The sequence below is a fragment of the Trachurus japonicus genome, chromosome 22 (assembly GCF_045865225.1).
Source record: "Trachurus japonicus isolate A0001 chromosome 22, Traja_1.0".
Taxonomy (NCBI): domain Eukaryota; kingdom Metazoa; phylum Chordata; class Actinopteri; order Carangiformes; family Carangidae; genus Trachurus; species Trachurus japonicus.
The window spans coordinates 17,799,453-17,820,347 of NC_140928.1; the positions used below are offsets into that span (position 1 = coordinate 17,799,453).

The window sequence follows — 20,895 nt, forward strand, 5'->3', positions numbered from 1 at the left end:
CTGCTAACTCCATCGGCTGACAAGACGTTATGGTGCGTTCAAGGCAAACCGTAACTCGTGTTTTTCCGACCTGTGAAGTCGTACCAGTTCGATCTGGTACGAGTTCACGAGTCGGAAGTTACGAGTGGCCGTTATAGTGACTTTCACAGGTAAAACAGGTCGGAAAAACACGAGTGGGTTGCCTGGAACGCTACAAAGTCGTAAGTCGTGACTTGAAGCTGTAATTTACGGTTTCAAAAGCCTGCCTGGAACACAGCATTAGCCAAAACAACCGGATCGCTTACTTCTGCTTTAAAATTAGTTTAGAAGAGATAATATGCCCATTGACACCAAAGGGGCAGTAGAAACCCAGTCAGAGGTAGATTGTTTTCTGTCTCTGTTGGGAACACTCTGCCACATGTCATAGGAAAAAAAAATCTTTCAGATTAGCTCACTGTTATTTGACTTTATTATTCTCTATTTCACTTTATGTTCAGAGACTAAATCCAGCACGGGGAAGGGGAGGGGAGGGAAATAAGCCAGAGGGTTAGGGGTGGTATGGGTGGGATAAGGGTGGGACAATAGCCCACACTCATTTTGTATATGATGTATGGTGGTATATGTACGATGTACGGTGGTATATATATATATATATGATTTAAGGTGGTGTATGTATATATGTCAATTAAGTAACTGTGAATTTGATTTAATGTGGGCATATTGTAAAACGGGCAGGGGGGATGAAATAATAAAAACTTGATCACAAAAAAAAAAAAAAAAAGATTAGCTCACTGTTCTTTTGACAATACCTTTATCTTTATTTCACACAGAGATGAGAGTTCACAGCAGTAAATGATGAATCTTTTTGTGTGGTTTTTTTTTGGTGGGGTTTTTTATGATGAATGATGGGAACAATTCTTTCCATCATATCAGCTATTTGCTATGATGACAGATAAGATACCATGAGGTAGTCAATAAAGATTTATGAACTGTTCAAAGTTACAGCAGTGACGGTGCGTTGAGTATAGTGGGTTAAGCAGGTTAGAGTCACTGCTGCAGTCGACCTTGGTTCGAATGCCACATCGGGCGGCCCTTTACTGTATGTCATTCCCCCTCTGTCTGCCTCCCCATTTCCTGTCTCTCTCAACTATACTATCTAATAAAGGCAAAAAAAAGCCCCAAAATATAGGCTACTAAAAAAAAAAAGGTTACAGCAGTGAGGAACCAGTAATATTTAATTTTTAATGTGACGATGGACAAAAAGTATTCTTCACTGTTAGTATGTGCTTATTATGTTGCCACATACAAGGTTGTTCTACAGTTCAAAACTTTTTGTATTGTGTAACATTCTTTTATAAATATTCTCTGCTTGCATTTTTGGTTGGGTTTGGTGCACAAATCCTACAAATACAGACTGTATCTTGATCAGTCTGTCAACAGTGTGTACAGTGTGTACTCCCAGGAGCCATAAACTAAGTTTCAAGTACAGGGTCAACCAGGTTCATCAATTTTTAGTGTCCCTGGGAAACACTTGCATTTTGTTTTGGTTATTGGCTGCACGTGAGTTGTTACACTGATGGAGATGTCTTCTGAATGTATTTGTATTTGGTTTATTTGCACGTGTGTTTTTGGGTTGAAATGTGTTTTAGTGCTTCCCAACCTGGCAACATCTCCTGATGGGCTTTGTATTATACATTTATGTATGTATTATTTTTTTCCTTACTTCCTTATATTTACTGTATAATCACTTAGTTTTCTACTTATTTTTCATTATTGTTTAATCATTTTACTATGTTATTGTTTTTAAACCATAACAAATTTGATCTTTGAATATGTGGGTGAGGTTTTCATATAAACCCTTTTGGGTTTCATACCTCCCCTTTGCACATCCCAGTCATGTTGATTGTTCATGTTGTTTTTTATATGATATTGTTTGTGCTAAATAAATAAATAAAAATGGGCTGAGAAGACATGTATGTTGATCATGTAGACACAGTACAGTTATATTGATAAGATGTCATTCTAAAAAATATTATAAATTAGAAAATGTAAAAATTGTTCCTAATAGCTATAAGAAAATAATATTCAAACCTATATATATAAAAAAAATCTTAAAAAACTCCTTTCATGGTTATTTTCAGATATGAAGACACTGTGATAAACCAGTGTGGAGACTTTTGAAATTCCTACATGCTTCCTCCACTCTGACCAGTAATATCTTGGACTTTACTTCAAAGCTGTGACACGTGCCTAAGTGGCTCAGCCTCCATCACACAAATACTGTAAAACACAGAGAAGGAATAATAAGTAACCAAACAGTGGTACCTGGTGAACCAACTCGTGGGCAATAACACTGGCCACGCGCTGCTTGTTGTAGGAGGACGACTGGTTCTCATCATAAAGCAGATTAGTTTCCCTATAGGTGATCAAGCCCCAGTTCTCCATGGCACCAGTCCCAAAGTCAGGAATGGCTATCTTATCTGGATCAAGAATAGAAGAAGACAAAAGACCATGTCATCGTGTTTTATGGCATCACTGCATTATCTCACATCGAGATAGCAGCTTTACAAACACCAGCTGTATAACCATTAGAGTTGGAGAGGCCTTTCTTCCTTTGAAGAAAATTCCTTGTCTGATTAAAAGTTGTTTGTAGGACACTGTTATAGCATTACAATTTGACAAAAAGGCTGAAAAATATCAGTTGTGTGAAAGACTAATTGGCTGTTGCCTTACATAGATTTAGACATAGACATACATAGATGTCCTCACTCAGTTTGGTTACATTAATGTTTTGGGCTGTGAGTAAGTGAGTTACGGTACATTAATAAAGACTTTTATTAATTTACATTAATAAAGCCTTTACAATAATACAACAGTTGGATTCTTTCACCTATGCTGTTGCTTCATCATTAGAATCACAAAATCTCCGTTGTGTGTATTATTATCAGCACAGATGGGCAATCGTGCACTGTCCGACATCCACATTTGCAGAAAAGTCCATAATAAAACAGCAGCTACATGGTTGCTAGCAGGGATTGTTTGGTAAGTGCTGGGACATGAACAATGTGTGACACTGAAGCAGCAAAGTAAAGCACAGTAGGAGAAACTCAGACATAGTCATACTGAGTAAAACACAGGACAGGTCAGTAGTGATAAGACGTGACATGAAGCAGTGGATCTAAACATACCCAGTTTGGAGATGGAGTACGACATGTTGAAGTATTCTTCAAAGAAATCAAAGATGACCTTGGTGGTGTTCGCTGCATATGTGGCTGTTTCCAGCTGACTAGGCTGAGCATAGATCCTCAGCTGAAACAGCAGAGGAGGAAGAAATGTGTGAGCGTTAGTTTTGGGATGTGTGTGTGTGTGTGTGTACACCTATTAGTTTCATTCAAGTGTTGTGATGATGAACTCACAGGAATTCCTTTAGCAGATGTTCTTTCTATATGCTTAAACTGGTGCACAGCAAAACACACCAGATAGGTGCTCATTGGGACTGACTTCTCAAAGGAGGTCTTTTTTTTTTCACCGCGCAGCTCTTGAGGGGAGCCCTGCAAGGGAGGGAGGGGGTTAATGTGGGTTTCACTCAACCTGTAAGTGACACACCGTGTTCACTGACTTTATTTCAGCTGACTTGAGTCCTACCTGGACCGGCATGTTGGAGAGAGCACTATAGGTACCATCATGAATGATTGAGACACTGAAGGTGGCTTTCTTGTTTGGCTCATCGAAGCAGGGGAATGACTTACGGGCATCTGTTGGCTCATGATCAGTTGCGGCAATTTTCCTTTGAAGTCATACAAACATCAAATTATTACACTACCTGGAAGCATTTAATACCACACCCAACAGATTGAATAAGACAGTGTTCCATTAAACAGGCCTTATCAATGTCAATTGTCAGTCAATTGATGTGTTAACTGAGGGTTAATGATTTACACATGTCATGTTGTTTGGTCTTTTACGACAGCTAGTCAAAGAGCCGTGTTGTTTGGGAGGAGCTGACAGGTTGAACATGAACACTGACTTTACTGAAGTCAGTGGACAATAAAATGCAAACGGTGCATTTCATACAACATCTGACTCAGTGTTGATTGTGCTATTGCTTATTTCTTAAATGGTAAATGGACTTGCACTTACAGTATATAGCCTAGCGCTTTATAGTGTTCGCAGACAGGCTTTTTGGGAGCTAATCATTCATAAACATTCACACAGGGCAAGTGCAGGTTCAGTGTCTTGCCTAAAGACACTTCAACATGCAGACTGGGGGAGCCAGGAATTGAACCACCCACATCACACTGATCTGCTTCACCATCACCGACTCCTTTCAGGTTTTCCAGTACCAACTGAAATGTCTTTTGATGGCCAGATCCTCAAGATAACTTGATAACTTGAACTCTCCATGCAGAGTGATATATGAACACTCCAAACTTCCCCTAACACTAGCTACTTAGTTTGATAAACAAACTTTATCATGCGTTTATTAAGGTATTTATCAAGCAATTTACTATTATTCTGTTTAAAGCTTGGTAAGGGATAACACGAGGGGAAATAAGAATTTCAGAAAATCCTCTTGAATCGTCTTCTAAAGTTTCTTCTGGACTGTGGAAACTTCACCCACTCACTTTTCTTCATCCACATCTCTAATCGAACAAACAGGTGGATTCTGACATATTTTACTGTTGTCTTCAGTCTACTGACATCATAACATCAACACTGTAATTTAATTCTAAGAATGATTGCCTTTGTTAACAATCATTAATCCTCAGTCAGTATTAGTTCACTCAACAAACCTGTGTGCTCATCTCATCTGTGCTCAAAACAAATCTGTGATCTCAAAACATGTAAAATAAAGATGTAAGACTATACATAACACATAATAAATATGAATAATTACAAATGTATAGTGTTATAAGCAGAAATGCGGAGAAATCATACAATTAAACTACAACAGCAAACCTGAACCTGAACATTGGACACTTTAAGTATGTAACAATGTTTTCTAAGGTCTTCTCATATGTCACAGAGCTGCTGAGACCAACTTTTACTGGTGAAACAACTACAAGTGAGTCCGCTGCTAGGGTTCATTGCAGCTGACATAAACTTTCATGGAGGAGCTCAGTTACTGGAATCACGTACTACCATGCACAGCATCCAGCAGTAACAATAACTGGTCTGAACTAAAATAACTGGGTTGTGTCATTCAGGAGATGTTTTTCCATCCCTCACAAACTCCACTATAATCATTACTCCCTCAAAATTGAGTCATAGTACACTCATTAGGAGTGGCAGCAGCCTGACTCAGACCTTTTCTGCTTAGCTGCTTAGCATTTACTTGGAGGTTTTTGGATGTGTAGTTGTCCCAGAAACATTATTCCCAGATGAAAGGCTTGTCTGTCCTCTGAGTGCCACTGTTTCTCTCTTTGTGCCTTTGCTCAGTTAATAAGAGCAAATGTGTGTTGTTACTTACTTGGTGACGCCCCCTTCGTTGTAGATGACTCTGTAGAAGCCCACAACAGAGCCGTTGAGCCAGCCCTGGAAGTCCAGGCTGAGCACATACTGCTCCCCGGGTTTAGTGACAGGCAGCTCCTCTGCAGCTTCCACCACCACGTACTGCTGAGGTTTGTACTCAAAGCAGCTCTTGACAGGTATCTCCCTCTGCCCCCCCTGGCCGTTCAGCACCAGCCTGGGCTTGGCGCTGACAAATGTCTCCCTGATGTGGAGCCACAGATGGCGAGTGGGCTTGCTGACATCTATGTGTATATCGACGGTGCCCGTGTAGGTGTCGTCGACCAGGTCTGGCTCCAGGAGCAGGTCGTAGTGGACCGGCTTCACGTAGCTGGGCAGGCGGAAATTCCTCCAGTCCCCACTGGAGTCATTGGAAGGCGTGCAAGGCCCTCTGCTCGGCACAGGTGGCCCGGGAGGCTCCACTGTCGGGGGCTGGGTGGACGGATTAGTAGTGTTTGACTTGGAGAGGCCCACCCCGAGGCCCACCGCCAGAGAGCACACCGCCACTGTCACACATATGATTGCTACATGCTTACCACGGATGCAGTAACGCTTCTGCTGCTTGTCCATGTCCAAGCTGTCCACCATGGTGACTTCAGAGCCTAAACTCTCACTGGACTGAAACACAAGGTCCTGTCCTATTTATATTCACTGTGTGAGCTGTGGTAATGTGGGGTGGAGATAAGATCGAGAAGGAGAAGTGAGGAGAGGAAATCTGACTTATTTTGTATTGTGATAACACGCCTCCTCCTGTTAAACATCTACAATGTCTACAATCTGTCTGTAAATCAACAGCTTTAAACTATGTGTTTGTGTGTGTGTGTGTGTGTGTGTGTGTGTGTGTGTGTGTGTGTGTGTGAGAGAGAGAGAGTGTGTGAGTGAGTGAGTGTGAGAGAGAGAGGGGGGGGATTATTTGAGAGTATTTGTTAAAAAAAGAAAGAAATATGTGCATATGCAGTATATATTTCAATAAATGTTTTGTCTAAAACTGTTTCATCTTGTTCTCTGTGTGTTCATGTGAACACTGTGTGTCATTTTAGACATACATTTCTAAAAACATGCAAGTTGTGTGCTTTGTTTGAATCCTTATGAGTGGTTTCAGTATAGTGAGCTGGATGCCCTGCTGACAGTGACACATAGGGGGGAGGCGTCTGCATGACTTTGGCTACTATTGCATAGCTCTTTGGCCAAAGTTGTTGCAACAGAGACATCTGAGCACATAAGCAAAACAACAGCTGTATTATGCTTAACCACACTAGCAGTACAGAGAAATGTTCTTGTTTCACTGGTAGCAGGGACTGAGGAAGAGGATAATGGTGGACGTTTGTCCAATAACTAAGTCCAAATGAAAATATTTGAGGTACCGTATGTTTTCTTTTCTTTAAATACAGTTTAGAAGACAAGCAAGCACACATTTGTCAGTTGTCATTTTCATATGTGGGCGCTTACCAACAACTATAACAGCTTCCACTGTTGTGAAGCCAGTGAGATTCTTGAAATGCTGCAAGACATTTAGATAAGGAATGACAGAAAATGATCACATAGCTAGTGATCTTTCCATCCAAATCTAAACAACAGAACACAACAGTAACTCCAGAAATGCATATTGCATATTCCCCTGTTATGTTATTTAAAGGGACAACGAGGAGTTTCTATTTGGTTATAAAAAAGTCTCACGTTAATGTGGATGAATCTCCGCTACCCACACTTGTTAATGGGCCCATTTTCGATAAATATATCATTTTGTCTCTATCGTTATTTTGTTATTATTAGTGGTGGTGAAAATGCTGGTCGAGCCGACCAGCGTTTCCTTACTTTCGGTTTCGCAACGAGTCATGAGAATAACGCAGCCGAATCACCGTTTATGGTCAGAACTACGACGGTATGTGAACCTCTTTGAACCTCTGACTTTAATTCTTGATGAATGAAAACATGAGTCCGTCTTGCGTCGGTCAAAGAATTTTACGGTGCGCGCAGAGGCTCATAAATGTAGTGTGAAAACGCTTCGCTTTTCCAAAACTCCTCGTTGTCCCTTTAAAGAAGCATAAACATTTCTGCTCCACACAGATCTGATCATTTCATCTGCTGCAGTTTGGTGTTTCTCAAGTGGAAGCTTAGCGCTTTCTTTCAGGATTAAGTTGCCTTTCTTTTCTTTTTGATATACAATGCCCGTCAAAAAAAAAAAACATCACCACCTGGACTTAACTAGGCTTATAGATTCTGTGTAGGAGCCTCTCATTGGATAATTACTGCATGATTATGTTTCAGCTGGCAACAAATTATTTAACCCTTACTGATGCAGCCTCATTTCTTAAACAGCCATCTTGAAAGACACATCCTGTGGTTTTTGAAAAGATATTAGGCAGTTTCAGAAGGGTCAAATTATTGGCATTCATCAAGCAAATAAAACATCTAAAGAAATTGCTGAGACTACGAAAATTGAGAACTTTCCAATGCATTATTAAAAACTGCAGAGACAGTGGGGAAGTATCATCTTCAAGGAAGAATTGTGGTTGGGGAAAAATCTTGAATGATCATGATTGTTGTGAGAGTACTAAATGGTGAACTTGACTTCTTCCCTTTTCTTTGATCTAGGCGGAACCAGCTCCCAATATGTGTCTTCCTTCAGCTTCCTGAATGAGAAACCCCTGTTAATTAACCTGATGATTTTGTTTGAATTGTTCTCTATTGTTGATTGCCTGTATATTTTGTGTTGTTCTCCTTTCATGTCTGTTTAGATGTGGATGTATACTGCGTTCTACTGATTAACATCACATGTGCTTCTATCATAAGGCCCGCCCAGTCATGTGACCTTTTTCTATATATACAGGTTACATATGGGCGGCCATTTTATACCAGCCCTGATGAAGGCCTGTGGCCGCAACGCGTTGGCTTTTTTTTAATTTTATTTGTTTGGCCATGCTGCAATAAAGGCTTTTTAAAATCACCTTCCTACCCTGAGTGCCTCAGTTCCTGCTACCATTGTTGTGAGATTACAGAAGCTTATCGAAACAATGCCACAGCGAATGTGTGCCATATTTAAAGCGAAAAAAAGGAGAAGGTGTTAGAGTGTGTGACTTTTTTTGGGATGGGCAGCACTTCAGCAAAGCAATACAATTCATGGAGGCCAGGGTTCACAGGTTTTAAGATTCCCAATAAACCAATAAAAAGGCAATTAGGCAATTTTAAGGGCTTTACATGGCATCACAACAACATCCTCTGCCCTTAGACCCTCACATCCACTGAGGAAAAACTCCATAGAAAACCCTTTTAACAGGGAAAAATCGCAGAGCTATTTACATGAATAGCATCTGAGGAAGGATTTCATAACTTGGAAAAAATGATCTCAGCAGCATCATGTTGTGTTCTATTTTTATCCCCACAATCATAAATTCAAAAGCTGAATTAAGCTGACCATGTTACCCAGCAGCAGAGCCACTTATACAACAGCCTGACCCTGAGTTTCTTCTTCATAACGTATCTTTATAGTCTTCCCAGGTTTCATGGCGATAAGACTCATAAACATTAAGACTTCCTTAACCTTGAACTCACAAAGTATCTGCATGAGAGACACACAATAGTCACATTTGAGATGGAGGCGATGGAGTAGAAACCTGTGGGTAACATTACAGTGGCTATCCATCTTTAATAATTGACAGTCGTTCTCAAACTTACATCAGGGAACCTAAACCGACAAAAAAAAAAGAAGTAAACTCATGACAATTAATAATCAATAAATTGGGTTAGGGTCATCATTATTATTGGGACCCACAAGAACCTTCAAAAAGGATCCTTAAAGGGATAGTTCAACATTTTGGCAAACTGGCCAATTGCCATAATCCCTATAGTTTTAGGAGTAGGTACGGTATCTTTAATTGTCAGTGCAATCTGTTTTTAGAATGGTGGAGCAGAGCCGTGAGCTGCGCAGAGCTACGCTACTGAGGCTAATGGGATTTCTTGGTTTCCCTCATCAAACTCATCAAATACACAATCCAGCAACTCCAAAACGCTCTGGTGGACAAGTTGTGACCTGCACATTCACCACGCTATGAGATAATAAGGGAACGTTACGAGATGGAGTTGTTTTCGAGGCAAATGCAGAGACTACTAGCCGAAAAACTGGCTCCGACGGGAACGCGCATCAGCGGTTTTGCATGAATTTGCCATACCATTAAAAGATGGCTACTGTACATATGACACATCAATCACAATGACTGTTTGATTGGAAGAATTCAGACGTCGCAACTGACCCAGAACCTGGGGACAGTTGCAACACGGATCAGGGACGGTTGCAACATATTGAACACACATTAAATTTCACTGATTAACTTTTGCTTTTTGTCTCAATAAGCATTGTATTGCTAAAATATGCATTGTTTTACAATAATACTGTAGTAATATATATCAAAGAACAGTTGGAGTTTTGCTTTGCATAGGCCTTGAATCAATGAGAAGATGTTACTGGTGCAATTAAAACTCTATAGCTTTCAGGGACAGTATATAAATAAGTATATAAATATCTTGAACTCTGTACACTGTGGAACAAGCATGGCCCTACATAAGTTGTAATTGTATGTTTGTCTATACATGTTATATGTTTGGAACCTGTAGGGGAGAGTGGGGTAAGATGAGCCAGTGGGTAAGTTGACCCACCCCTTGTTTCTAGGAAACTATAGGAAAAAGTTAGCATGTGACCACATATTAGGGAGGCAGGCATCATTTCATGGAGTCTGTGAAGATTAGAACCACGTGAGTAAAGTGGTTTAACATTTATGACCAAAAAAAAAAATCATTTTTCACTCTCGAGAGTGAATTTTGTCGATCATAAGTTTCATGAGAATTGTGTTTAGACCAAAAGAGATTATTGCAAATTTGTTTTATACATGGGTTGTGGTATCTATGAGCTACAACATGAGGTAGTAAACCTAGTATGAAACTGCACCATTTTAGCTGTGAGAGCAATAAACCCAAGCTAAGGTAGCTGTGGGGTAAGTTGATCCATTTGGCCAAGGGTAAGTTGAGCCACCTATCCTATACACTTAATGAATGTATTTTGGCTGTATGTGTCCAAATGATTAAATCAAGATTCTGTATGTTTGTGATTACAGTAAGTATGTTCCTATAAACAGGAAAAGTTGTTTATAGTGTGCCAAACTTTACTTTCAAAGAAAAATATCTGGGATTCTTCCCAAGATGCAACGTAATTGTAAAACTCCCCAAATCTCAGTGAATTGGTGGCTCAGCAGGAAGTCCCTGCAGTTTGTGTTCACCTGCAACTTGGACAGATGAGATATTAAGTAAAGGGAGAGGTAGGAGATGGATGGAAGGAAAGAAGGGGGGGTTGATCAATTTACCCCACTCCTATGGTCAACTTACCCCATTCATGGGGTAAGTTGAGTCACAAGACCACTTTTTTTGAACATGCTATATTTTAAAAACAGTTATATTTACACTCAGTCTGTTAATTTGTAGGGATGCAAAACATCCTGAAATATATGCAGATGTGTTAGTTAGCAACAAAACTATAATTGTCTTGATGTAGTGATCCTGAATACAAAAAGTGGCTCAACTAACCCCACTCTCCCCTACCAATAAGCTGTACTGGAAGCAAATTCCACCAGCCTGGCTGTGTGGTCATTAAAAGAATCAATCGATCAATATAGCTTATTTGGCTTTTTATTAGCAAAAATCTAATATTGCTTTCATAAGTACGTATTTACCTTAGTCTAATCACAACCGCACACAAATTAAAGCCGTCTCATAGCTCAGAATGAATTGTTTACAAATACATAGGTGGCCGGTGCACCCACCGGAGGCTGTCATGTTGCGTCGCCATCTTTGAATATCGTACGCAAAAGTGGACATCGTTCTGTTCATTGATGTCCGCATAGCGCTCTTTCTCTGTTATTGGCGTTCACATACACATGCATGACAGCATTGCACTGTAAAAGCGAAACTCATACGGTCCAGTGTGAGTGTCATCACTCTAGCAGGTTTCTGATTGGAGAAAGACTTGTTGTAACCGCCCCTTGTTGCAACTGTCCCAGTCTCCCCTAAATCAAATTTTGGCATTGCATTTTGAATAATATTAATTTCCAAAAGTCTGCATGACAGAAATGATGTCCTTTGTTATAAAGCTCAGTCGACAGTGTCACAGTAAGTTAATGTATATTTCGGCACCACCTTGTGGTCGTCCTAGTTGTTACTTATAACAAGCAGAACAGATTTTTACTTAGTTGCTGTTTGTAGAACATACCATTACATGAACACTTGTCAGTGAACAAAGAAAATGGAGCATTTTCAATTCAACTCCTTAAGCTGTAAGCTCACACTCTCCTCTGTGCCGTGCAGGTCTGAATGTTCTGGCCGTTACACTGAGATCCTGCTCCTCACACATACACTATTTAGAAGCCTTTTTATTAGCAAAAATCAAATACTGATTTCATAAATACGTATTTACCGAAGTCTAATCACTATCACATACAAATAAAAGCTTTCTTGTAGCTCAGAATGAGATGTTTACAAATACAAATTAGCAGGGCCGTTGTAACAGGTGATGCATATCTACGTACGTTTGTCCTCTGATCTTCCTTCACGGGGACTGCGCTGCATAGGCACAGACTGTAGGTCCTCCTGTAACTCATTGCTGCAAAATATGACTGAAGGCAGGAGTGGAAGTCTGCATGTGTGTCCCACACACCCAATAATTGCTCCAAGCTAATGGTTAGTTTGCGAATGTGTTTGCCACTGTCACTTTGTTTACACACTGGGGCTGTAAAACATGCTTTTATAGAATGCCATGCTGCTTTTTTATTTTTATTTAGTGAGCGTGAGAGTAAATGCAGACACAATCTGACTCACAAGCTAGTAATATTATACCTTTGCTGAAAATTAAAGGTATATCACTGACACTAACTTTAGTGTATCACAATCTTTATTTTTGCTGACAGGAAAGCTCATCAACAACCTGTGAATTATCTTACAAAACAGAAAACTAAATCTTGAGATTCACAAGATGTTTTATTTTCATGGCCAGGTTGAGGTTGAGCATGTCACTGATTTTGATCTTCATTATATATCCTTAGTGTTTCTGACAGAGGAGCAGTTGTGGAGTTGTTTGGCGACTCAGGGGTGAGCTTTGCAGATATCCGAGTCTTCTTTTTTGTAAGGTAGTTCACTTTGGACTTATCTGCAGGGAACAGTCTGGACACAGGACCAGGAGAAATCTGGCTGTTGTTAATGGAAGGTGGTGTGATGTTTTGGAGTATCTGGTTCTCTTTTGTTGAGGAGGCAGGGATAGTGGATGGACTCTGATTCGGCTTCCTGCTTTTTGGGAATGATTTGAGTGGGGTCTTTTGGGACTTCTTCTTTGGGAGACGGGATAGTCTTGTCATGCCCACGACCCTCAGTCTGATCAGGGCTTCAGATATTCCTGCCATGTTCCGTGCCTGGCACCTGTATTCTCCTGCATCCTTGTATGACAAACCATTCAAGCTGATTATTGACCAGCGAACCCCGGTCCGAGGAGACTCCTGCATAACTGGGACAGAAAAAGGTAAACAAGCTTAGCTTGCAGCACACTTATTATTTCCTCTTTTTTTTTTACATTTATTTTTAATTTCTTTCTTCAGTTAAAGCAGAAGTAAGCGATATTTTTGTGTTAATATAAGTCTTTAATAGTTATATCTTCCGACAGCAATCACTTACATAGAGAGTTTGGTCTGAAAAACGGGTCTCTCAGTCACTCTGCTCTGCTCTGAGCCGAGGAGAAAACTTTCCTTGTATCCTACAAGTTTTATCCAATGAGGAGAGAGAACGGCATGAAGGGCTGTGTGGTGCAGCCAAGGGATGCGCCTGAATGTGGTGACGTAGGGACGAGGACCAATAGATCCATGACGAGGGCGGGGGCTGCTAACTCCATCGGCTGACAAGAAGTTATGGTGCGTTCAAGGCAACCCGTAAAACTCGTGTATTTCCGACCTGTGAACTCGTACCAGTTCGATCTGGTACGAGTTCATGGGTCGGAAGTTACGAGTGACCGTTATAGTGACTTTCACCGGTAAAACAGGTCGGAAAAACACGAGTGGGTTGCCTGGAACGCTACAAAGTCGTAAGTCGTGACTTGAAGCTGTAATTTACGGTTTCAAAAGCCTGCCTGGAACGCAGCATTAGCCAAAATGACCGGATCGCTTACTTCTGCTTTAATCCATATCATACACATACACACAAAAAACACGAAAAAACAAAGCATACCCTCTCATGCGTACATATTGATTAATACAATAGTAAATGATGTTACTAGTCATCGAATCAGTAATAATAACATATTATAATAATATAAAAAAACACGAACAGCTATAACACAAAAAAATTAAAATAAATTATATATCGATCAGCAAATTATTAAAGAAAAAAGAGAGAAAACAAAACAAAACAAAAACAAACAAACAACAACAACAAAAACATCCATGGAGAAAGAAAAAAACACACACTCGCACTCATACACATACTTATTATTTCCAACTTTTAGGGGAGATCATAGAAAGTACTAAGTAGAGAAGCCCATCATATACACATAATGGGATCCAAAGGTCTGTCATCATACTCACCTATTCACTCATATTCATGCTGCACATTTTTTTTTATGCACACACACTCTAGTGAACATCAGGTTGAACACATGTAGACACAACAAAGAAGAAGCACTTACAACTCTCCAAGTTCCTGGGCAGCTGTTCAGAGCTCTCAACCATGTTTTGCTGACAACAGCCTGCACAGACCCAGACACAAAAACGACTTCACTGTTGCTCAAGTGTTAGTTAGTGACATCACTTCATCATTTTTTTTTTATTATTGCAAAAAAAGGCTATAAGAATCATCAGTAATAAACCTTTCCGTGAGCCAACCAACTCACTATTTAGTCGCCTGAACATTTTGAAATTCAGGGACTTAGTTGATTACATTACAATACAAACAAACCATGTACAAAGCAAAAAATAAACTTCTTCCTCAAGATATCCAGAATCTGTTTAAAATGAAGGATTCCAGTTATAACCTGAGAAGACCACTATTATTTGAGAAACCAAAGACTCAAACTACTGTAAAAAATCACTGTCTTTCTGTTAGAGGGGTTAACATCTGGAATAATTGTCCTGAAAATATTAAATTATGCTGTACTCTAGTCAGCTTTAAAAAACTTTATAAGAACAACATCATTTCTCGTTACAGTATGGAAAATTAAGTTCAATGATTTTGTACTATTTTGGGTTATGCGCTGTGTACAATTCTTTATTTTGTTGTGATCAGAAATTTAAGTGTACTGATTAATTTCAAATATCTGTGATCTGATCCTATTGTATTAATGCATATATATATATATATTTTTTTATTTTATTTTAATTTTTAAGGTAAAAGGGGTAGGGGTATATAAGCTTTGGCTTCAACCTACACCCTTTCGGTTATATAAGCTTGATATACCGAAATAAATTAATTCAGTCATTCATCATTGCAGAGGGACCCAGAATTTCTTACCAGTATAGGCTGAGGTCTTGATCCAAGTCAGGGTTGGTGTTGGGTATCCAGTGGCATCACAGCGGAGGATGACGTTGCTGCCCAACGGAGAGACAACTCTGGTGGCTGCGGGCTGGACCGAGGGTCTCATGCAGCGGGACAGCTCGGCCTGGGTCAGCAGCGTCCCCGACTGGCCCAGGTTTCTGCTGCACATCAGTATCTGGTCCATGAGAACCACAGGACTCCACAGGGACATGGACAAGGACATCACCATGGAGATCTGGCAGTCACACAACCAAGGGTTGTCGTGGAGACCTGGGTAGCCGGGACAAATTTGCCCTGTTAGCATCATTGCCAGTTTGATATTCGCATAGACTGGCGGAGTGTCTGCTGTGATGGCAGGTTTTCAGTTTTGCAAAGTCAATTATTTCTGCATTGTTGAAATGAAACCTGCTGACAGTGCTGTCTGATATCTGTCTCCTCGGGGATTTAGGGAAGTTAGACAGACTATATCAGACCCTGAAGAAAGTAATACAATTCTTGCTCATATTTTACACTCACTCAGTTATAATGTGACTGGTTTGTATGAAGTAAAATATGTTCGTGAGTACAGACAGGGGTAGGGAAAACAGATATTGAGATTCAGCCCACTGCTGCTGTAGCTGTCTCCAAAAATGTCACCAAACCTGGGAACCCTACTGAATGAATGCTACAATAGACGTTTCCCAAGAGAACTGTAAAGCATGATGTCATGTGAGGAAACCTGAGATGTGTTCATCTTTTTTAACTACCTGAAACCATCTCATTATCCTGTCAGAAACCCAATCTCAGGAGAATCTATGTGGTATGTATAGTTTAATGCTGCAAATATTAAAGTATTTGGCCTGATTCAGATGCAATCTAAAGCCTGCATTGCTCCAAACATGCTGTACCCAAAATCCACCGTTGTGTCTGTCCTCCCTGTTGTCCTGGGAGAGGAAACCACAGGTCCAGTAGCTCGGCAGGTAAGACAGTCAACCTGAGGAGAGAGAGGTACAAGAAAGATGGAGAGGAAAAGGAGAGGAAAAGTAAAGGCACAGAAAGGAAACAAGGTGTTATGGTCTGCGCTTCACTGTATCCTGGATGTCTATGGGCTGCTTTACTTCCTGTCTTTGTCTAGTTTCCCTCGCTTTGTCTTGTGTCCTCATGTGTTTCACCTGTGTCCAGTAACCTCTGCCTCCCTTTCATCTGCTCACTTTTCCCCTGACAATTTATTGTGTTTCCATTCCTGTTTCCAAAGTTTTTCATTGCACATATTGTTGTTTATTGTATCCTTTGGATCCCCATTAGTCTTCATAGATGAAGACTATTCTTCCTGGGGTCCACATTAAATCAAACAATTCTTACAACAATTACATAATTACAGCATTAAAATCATTCATCCTGAATATATTACAGTAACATGATTATAGAAATGTATATTAAGTAGTACAATGTAAATGTGTTAACATGATCAAGAGGAATAATATAGTTTTTTACATGATTATAAAAGACTTACATGATTATAGAAGAGTATACATGAAGTAACCTGAAGCATAAAATGTAGGCCTACCAAGTTGTTCAACGCAGATGTATAAACATGCGTAATATGAGTTCAACTTAACATGATTTCCTAATTTAATAGTAGCCTATTGCAACATAATGCTAGAAAATGTCCTCTGGGAAGTTTTGAGAGGGCCACGGGAGCTACGGCCAGTTTTGCCATCTCTGTCAACATGGGAATCACAATCTTAAAGTCAAGACAGAGCTGATCAGACAGACACGTGATCATCTTTCTATAAGCACTGATATGGAGGAGCTGTAATCACATTAGGTTACCTGTGTGTGTGCGTGTGTGTGGAAAGAGAAAAAATCTGGAATTTTTCTGGGCTTTCTCCCACTCTAACCGATGCAGGGACCAGTGCCTAGGCAGGGGCCAGTGCCTGGTGCGATGGCCCGTGGCCCTAATTATGATGAAACGCAGCTTCTCTCAGTTTAATTTTAAAACTCGACATTCCAGTAGTTGTGATCAAGTGTGAGGGAAGACTGTTCCAGTGAGCTACAGCTCTATACATAACTGACCTTATGTATAGAGCGCACTGGTTCTAGGTAAAGGCATGGTGAAGTTGTTTCCTGAGGCCTGTCTAGTACTATGACTATGTTTCACATTTGTCGGTTGAAGTTTTAAAAACAAAGAAACAGGTTTATGTGAGGTATAAGTCTTTCTCAAGAACATTATAAAACTATAAGCCAATCTCTCCTCCACCAGCATCCATGTGAGTCTCTTTTGCATACTCCACTAACACTTTCTCTAATCTGCCTTTATAGTCCAGTAATTTTAGGCCAAAAAAGGGGTCAACGTTAAACAAATTGCAACAGAAACAAACTCAACTGATTTTGTATCCTCAACATGTCCTGAGTGAGGGAAAAAAAGCCCAGAAGAATCCCATTAGGGGAAAGTTTCGAAAAACACCCAAACATATCCCATTTATACGGTGGAATTTATGCAAATGTATGCAAATTTGCTCATGTTAACAAAGAATTTCAAAAAACTTGTAATACATTTTTTGTTTGTCTTAATTTAAGTAATCAACTCAGTAATTTTCATGGAGATATCTAAAGGTTAAAAATTTTACCCTATTCACGTGAAAAAAATGTATAAATGGGATATGTTAGGGTGTTTTTCAAAACTTTCCCCTAATGGGATTCTTCGGGGCTTTTTTCCCCTCATTCAGGACATGCTGAGGATACAAAATCAGATGAGTTTGCTTCTGTTGCAATTTGTTTAACCTTTTCTCATAAAATGACTGGACTAGGTGGCTGCAAAGTTGGATGGCAAACCTTGAAGTTGTGTCAAAACCAAATGTGTACCCACCTGTTGCTGGACAGGTCAAGGTAAGTAATGTTAGAGAGGAAGAGAGCAGCATGAGCAGGAAGGCTGGACAGACGGTTGTTGTGGAGACCCAGCGTTTGGAGCTGTGGCATGTCCCTCAGCCCCTCCCAGGGGAAGGACGTCAGAAGGTTCCCATCCAGACGCAGCTCTCGCAGAGCCTTCAAGTTGACAAAGCTGCTGGGGTGGATGGATGTGATGACATTGTAGACCAGCCATAAAAACCGCAACTCCGACAGGTTATAGAAAGCTGCTCGGGGTACCCTGGAGATTAAGGTCTTCTCCAGACGCAGTTTGACTGTGTCAGATGGGACATTAATTGGAACAACTGAGATTCCAGAGTCACTGCACTGCACCGACCTGTTAAAGGGAAAAAGACACATGAGATGTGTGGCATTGGGTTTATGGCTAAACTTCTATAGATAGATAGATAGATAGATAGATAGATAGATAGATAGATAGATAGATAGATAGATAGATAGATAGAGGTTCAGGTGTTCCTTCTAAATTTTTTTTTTTTTTTTGTATTAGGTATTTGGTCATTATCTGTGTACTGTAAATGATGTTTAAGGGTGTTGCTGTATTATATCCATCATTTTAATTGTTATATAAATGTCTTCTTTTTTTTTATAGATACATATACTATTCCTTCGGCACCTTTAAATTGATGCTGATGGTGGAGTCCACACATACAAAAGGTGCAATTTAGACCCAGAGACTGTGGCAATACTGAGATGCAAGATGCAATAGGCTATAGGAGAAAGTGCAATAATTATTTATTACTATAATTATTTATTACTTTGTATGAACCAGGAACTTAGTCGTACTGTCTGTAAGTGATCTCTGTTGGTTGTGTGTGTGAGTATGTGAAATGGTGTATAAATTCTGTATGCAGGATGTACAGCATTGATTGTCCATGACAATTTTCCCTCTGGGGACATTAAAGTTTATTTTGATTTGATTGATTGATTGAGATAGATAGACAGACAGACAATTCTAACAAAATGAACAGCACCAAATATAGGAAGTGTGGAAATATCAGATAAAAAGGTTAAACATGTGCAAAGGTAGCAGTTGCATCAAGTGATTTATAAAATGACCAGAAAATACATTTAAAAAATGAACAATTAGTGAATCTTCATGTAGCATTGTGTGTAGTAGTGTGATGTGATGTAATGGGATGGCATTCGGCAGTAGGCCTAACTCCTCCTCTATCCCAGTGCTGTGTCCTGCCCCCCACCCCCACCCCCACCCACCTCGTGGAACCACTGTGGAATTACGCAGGGAACAAAGGAACAAAAGAGAAACAAACCAGCTATGTGTGTTGTTTTGCTGCAATGAAAATAAACATATTCCACAGCTACCACGCTCATGTCCACTCATTCAGTGTGTTTCCAGCCTTGCACTTTTGGACCAAACTGTGTTTCTATCACTTCTTTTCCTCTCTGAAGTTAGCATGAAAACCAGCTAGACTTGGTCATAGTTACAAAAGCCTTCAGTCTCATGGGTCATAAACTCAAAAGACTGAAGCTCCAAATTCTAATCATCTTGATGGAGAGATAAAAATATGAAACGTTTTCTTTTTAAAAATCTGATTCTTCATGGACACAAATATTTGGGGTGTTATTAGTATTATTATAGAACATCAGTTATCCACAGTGTAATCTAATATGCATGTGATACACATCCATAAAATTTCACCCTTTTCTGCAATAGGGAAACTATTCATTCAATAATGAAATAATTCTTAAGATATAAATAGACTACTTTTAGTTATATTTATGGAGAGGCAAATCACTTCAAACACACATCAATCAACACAGAAATGAGAATTAAGTCAGTCTCACTCAACCTGAGTTCTTCTGTTCCACTGTTCCCATATGAGCAGGTGCACAAAGATGGACAGCAGTGGACTGCCAACAGTGACGACTGCAAGATGTAAATTAGGACCAGCAGATACATTCTTCAGTAGAGCTACCCCACACTCAGATAGGCCATTTGTATCTCCATGTGCCCGGTGCTCTCCAGTCTGAGGTGGTGTCCACAGTGAACTGAGTGAAACTGAATCCCAGATTAGCTGGGATTACACTGCTTACAAGCGGCATGTAATCCCATGCCTAACTGTCAGAATCACAACTGGAGGGCCATTTTACGCTAACCATAATCTTGTACAACACACTGTTGTTTCCTTTCGATAGTAAACTTGATTTTAAGAAACAAATCAACTCAGTGGTAAAAGGGTCTTTTTACCAAATTCGTATTTTATCAAAAGTCAAGCCTTATTTATCTTTTAATGACTTGGAAAGAGTTATCCATGCCTTTGTAACATGTAGGCTCGATTTTTGTAATTCATTATATGTTGGTCTAGACCAGAGCTCACTCCGTCGCCTGCAGCTGGTGCAAAACGCTGCTGCTCGCCTTTTGACCGGCACTAAAAAACATCAACACATCACCCCTGTTCTGGCCTCCCTCCACTGGCTCCCTATCCGCTTTAGAATTGATTTTAAAGTGTTATTAATTGTTTTTAAGATTTTAACTGGTCTGGCTCCTCTATATCTAGCAGACCTTATACAAATCCGAAATCCAGCCAGAAATCTACGGTCATCCAGTGAGTTGTTGCTGGATGCACCAAGGTCAAAATTAAAAACCAAGGGTGATCGTGCCTTCTCTGTGGCTGCTCCCAGACTATGGAACAGCCTCCCATTACATGTTAGACATGCGGGATCCATGGAGAGGTTTAAGTGTGCCTTAAAAACGCACCTTTTCTCCTTGGCCTTCGGACCCATAAGGACTTCTGATCCTGGCGAGTTTTTTGTTTAAATATCTATGTGCAATGTTGTCTATGACTACTGTAGCTGTGCACATTTGCATTTGCGTATGTGTATGTATGCGCATATGTCCGTATATGTATATGTACATACATCTGTGTGTGAGAATGTGTGATAGTATGCATGTAATTTTTGTTTCTTGCACATGCATTTGTCTTTGTT

General features: G+C 40.0%; 2 protein-coding genes across 2 annotated transcripts in view; both read right to left on the reverse strand.

The window, feature by feature from the left end:
- enpep (glutamyl aminopeptidase) overlaps window positions 1–6,116 on the reverse strand; it is an 18,765-nt gene extending 12,649 nt beyond the window's left edge. Inside the window, exons 1-5 of the mRNA XM_085766476.1 lie at window positions 5,450–6,116; window positions 3,625–3,766; window positions 3,396–3,530; window positions 3,168–3,288; window positions 2,305–2,459 (exon numbers count right to left, since the gene is read on the reverse strand). Of these exons, the coding sequence (XP_085622602.1) occupies window positions 2,305–2,459; window positions 3,168–3,288; window positions 3,396–3,530; window positions 3,625–3,766; window positions 5,450–6,075 (1,179 nt within the window). The 5' untranslated portion in view covers window positions 6,076–6,116. The remainder of the gene's footprint in view (window positions 1–2,304; window positions 2,460–3,167; window positions 3,289–3,395; window positions 3,531–3,624; window positions 3,767–5,449) is intronic.
- A 6,322-nt stretch (window positions 6,117–12,438) lies between these two features.
- lrit3b (leucine-rich repeat, immunoglobulin-like and transmembrane domains 3b) lies at window positions 12,439–20,020 on the reverse strand. Its single transcript, XM_085767927.1, has 6 exons — window positions 19,758–20,020; window positions 17,891–18,265; window positions 15,930–16,015; window positions 15,019–15,312; window positions 14,198–14,257; window positions 12,439–13,027 (listed from the first exon to the last, which is right to left on the reverse strand). The coding sequence occupies exons 1-6, from the start codon at window positions 19,865–19,867 to the stop codon at window positions 12,540–12,542; spliced, it is 1,413 nt and encodes a 470-aa protein (XP_085624053.1). The 5' UTR covers window positions 19,868–20,020; the 3' UTR covers window positions 12,439–12,539.
- Between the last annotated feature and the right edge of the window lie 875 nt (window positions 20,021–20,895).

Coding starts and splice junctions, on each gene's coding strand:
- lrit3b (XM_085767927.1), bottom strand. CDS start 19,867: ATGTATCTGCTGGTCCTAATTTACATCTTGCAGTCGTCACTGTTGGCA. Junction 15,313..15,929: donor GACACAACGGTGGATTTTGG/GTACAGCATGTT, acceptor CCGGCTACCCAG/GTCTCCACGACAACCCTTGG. Junction 13,028..14,197: donor GCCCAGGAACTTGGAGAGTT/GTAAGTGCTTCT, acceptor TTTCTGTCCCAG/TTATGCAGGAGTCTCCTCGG.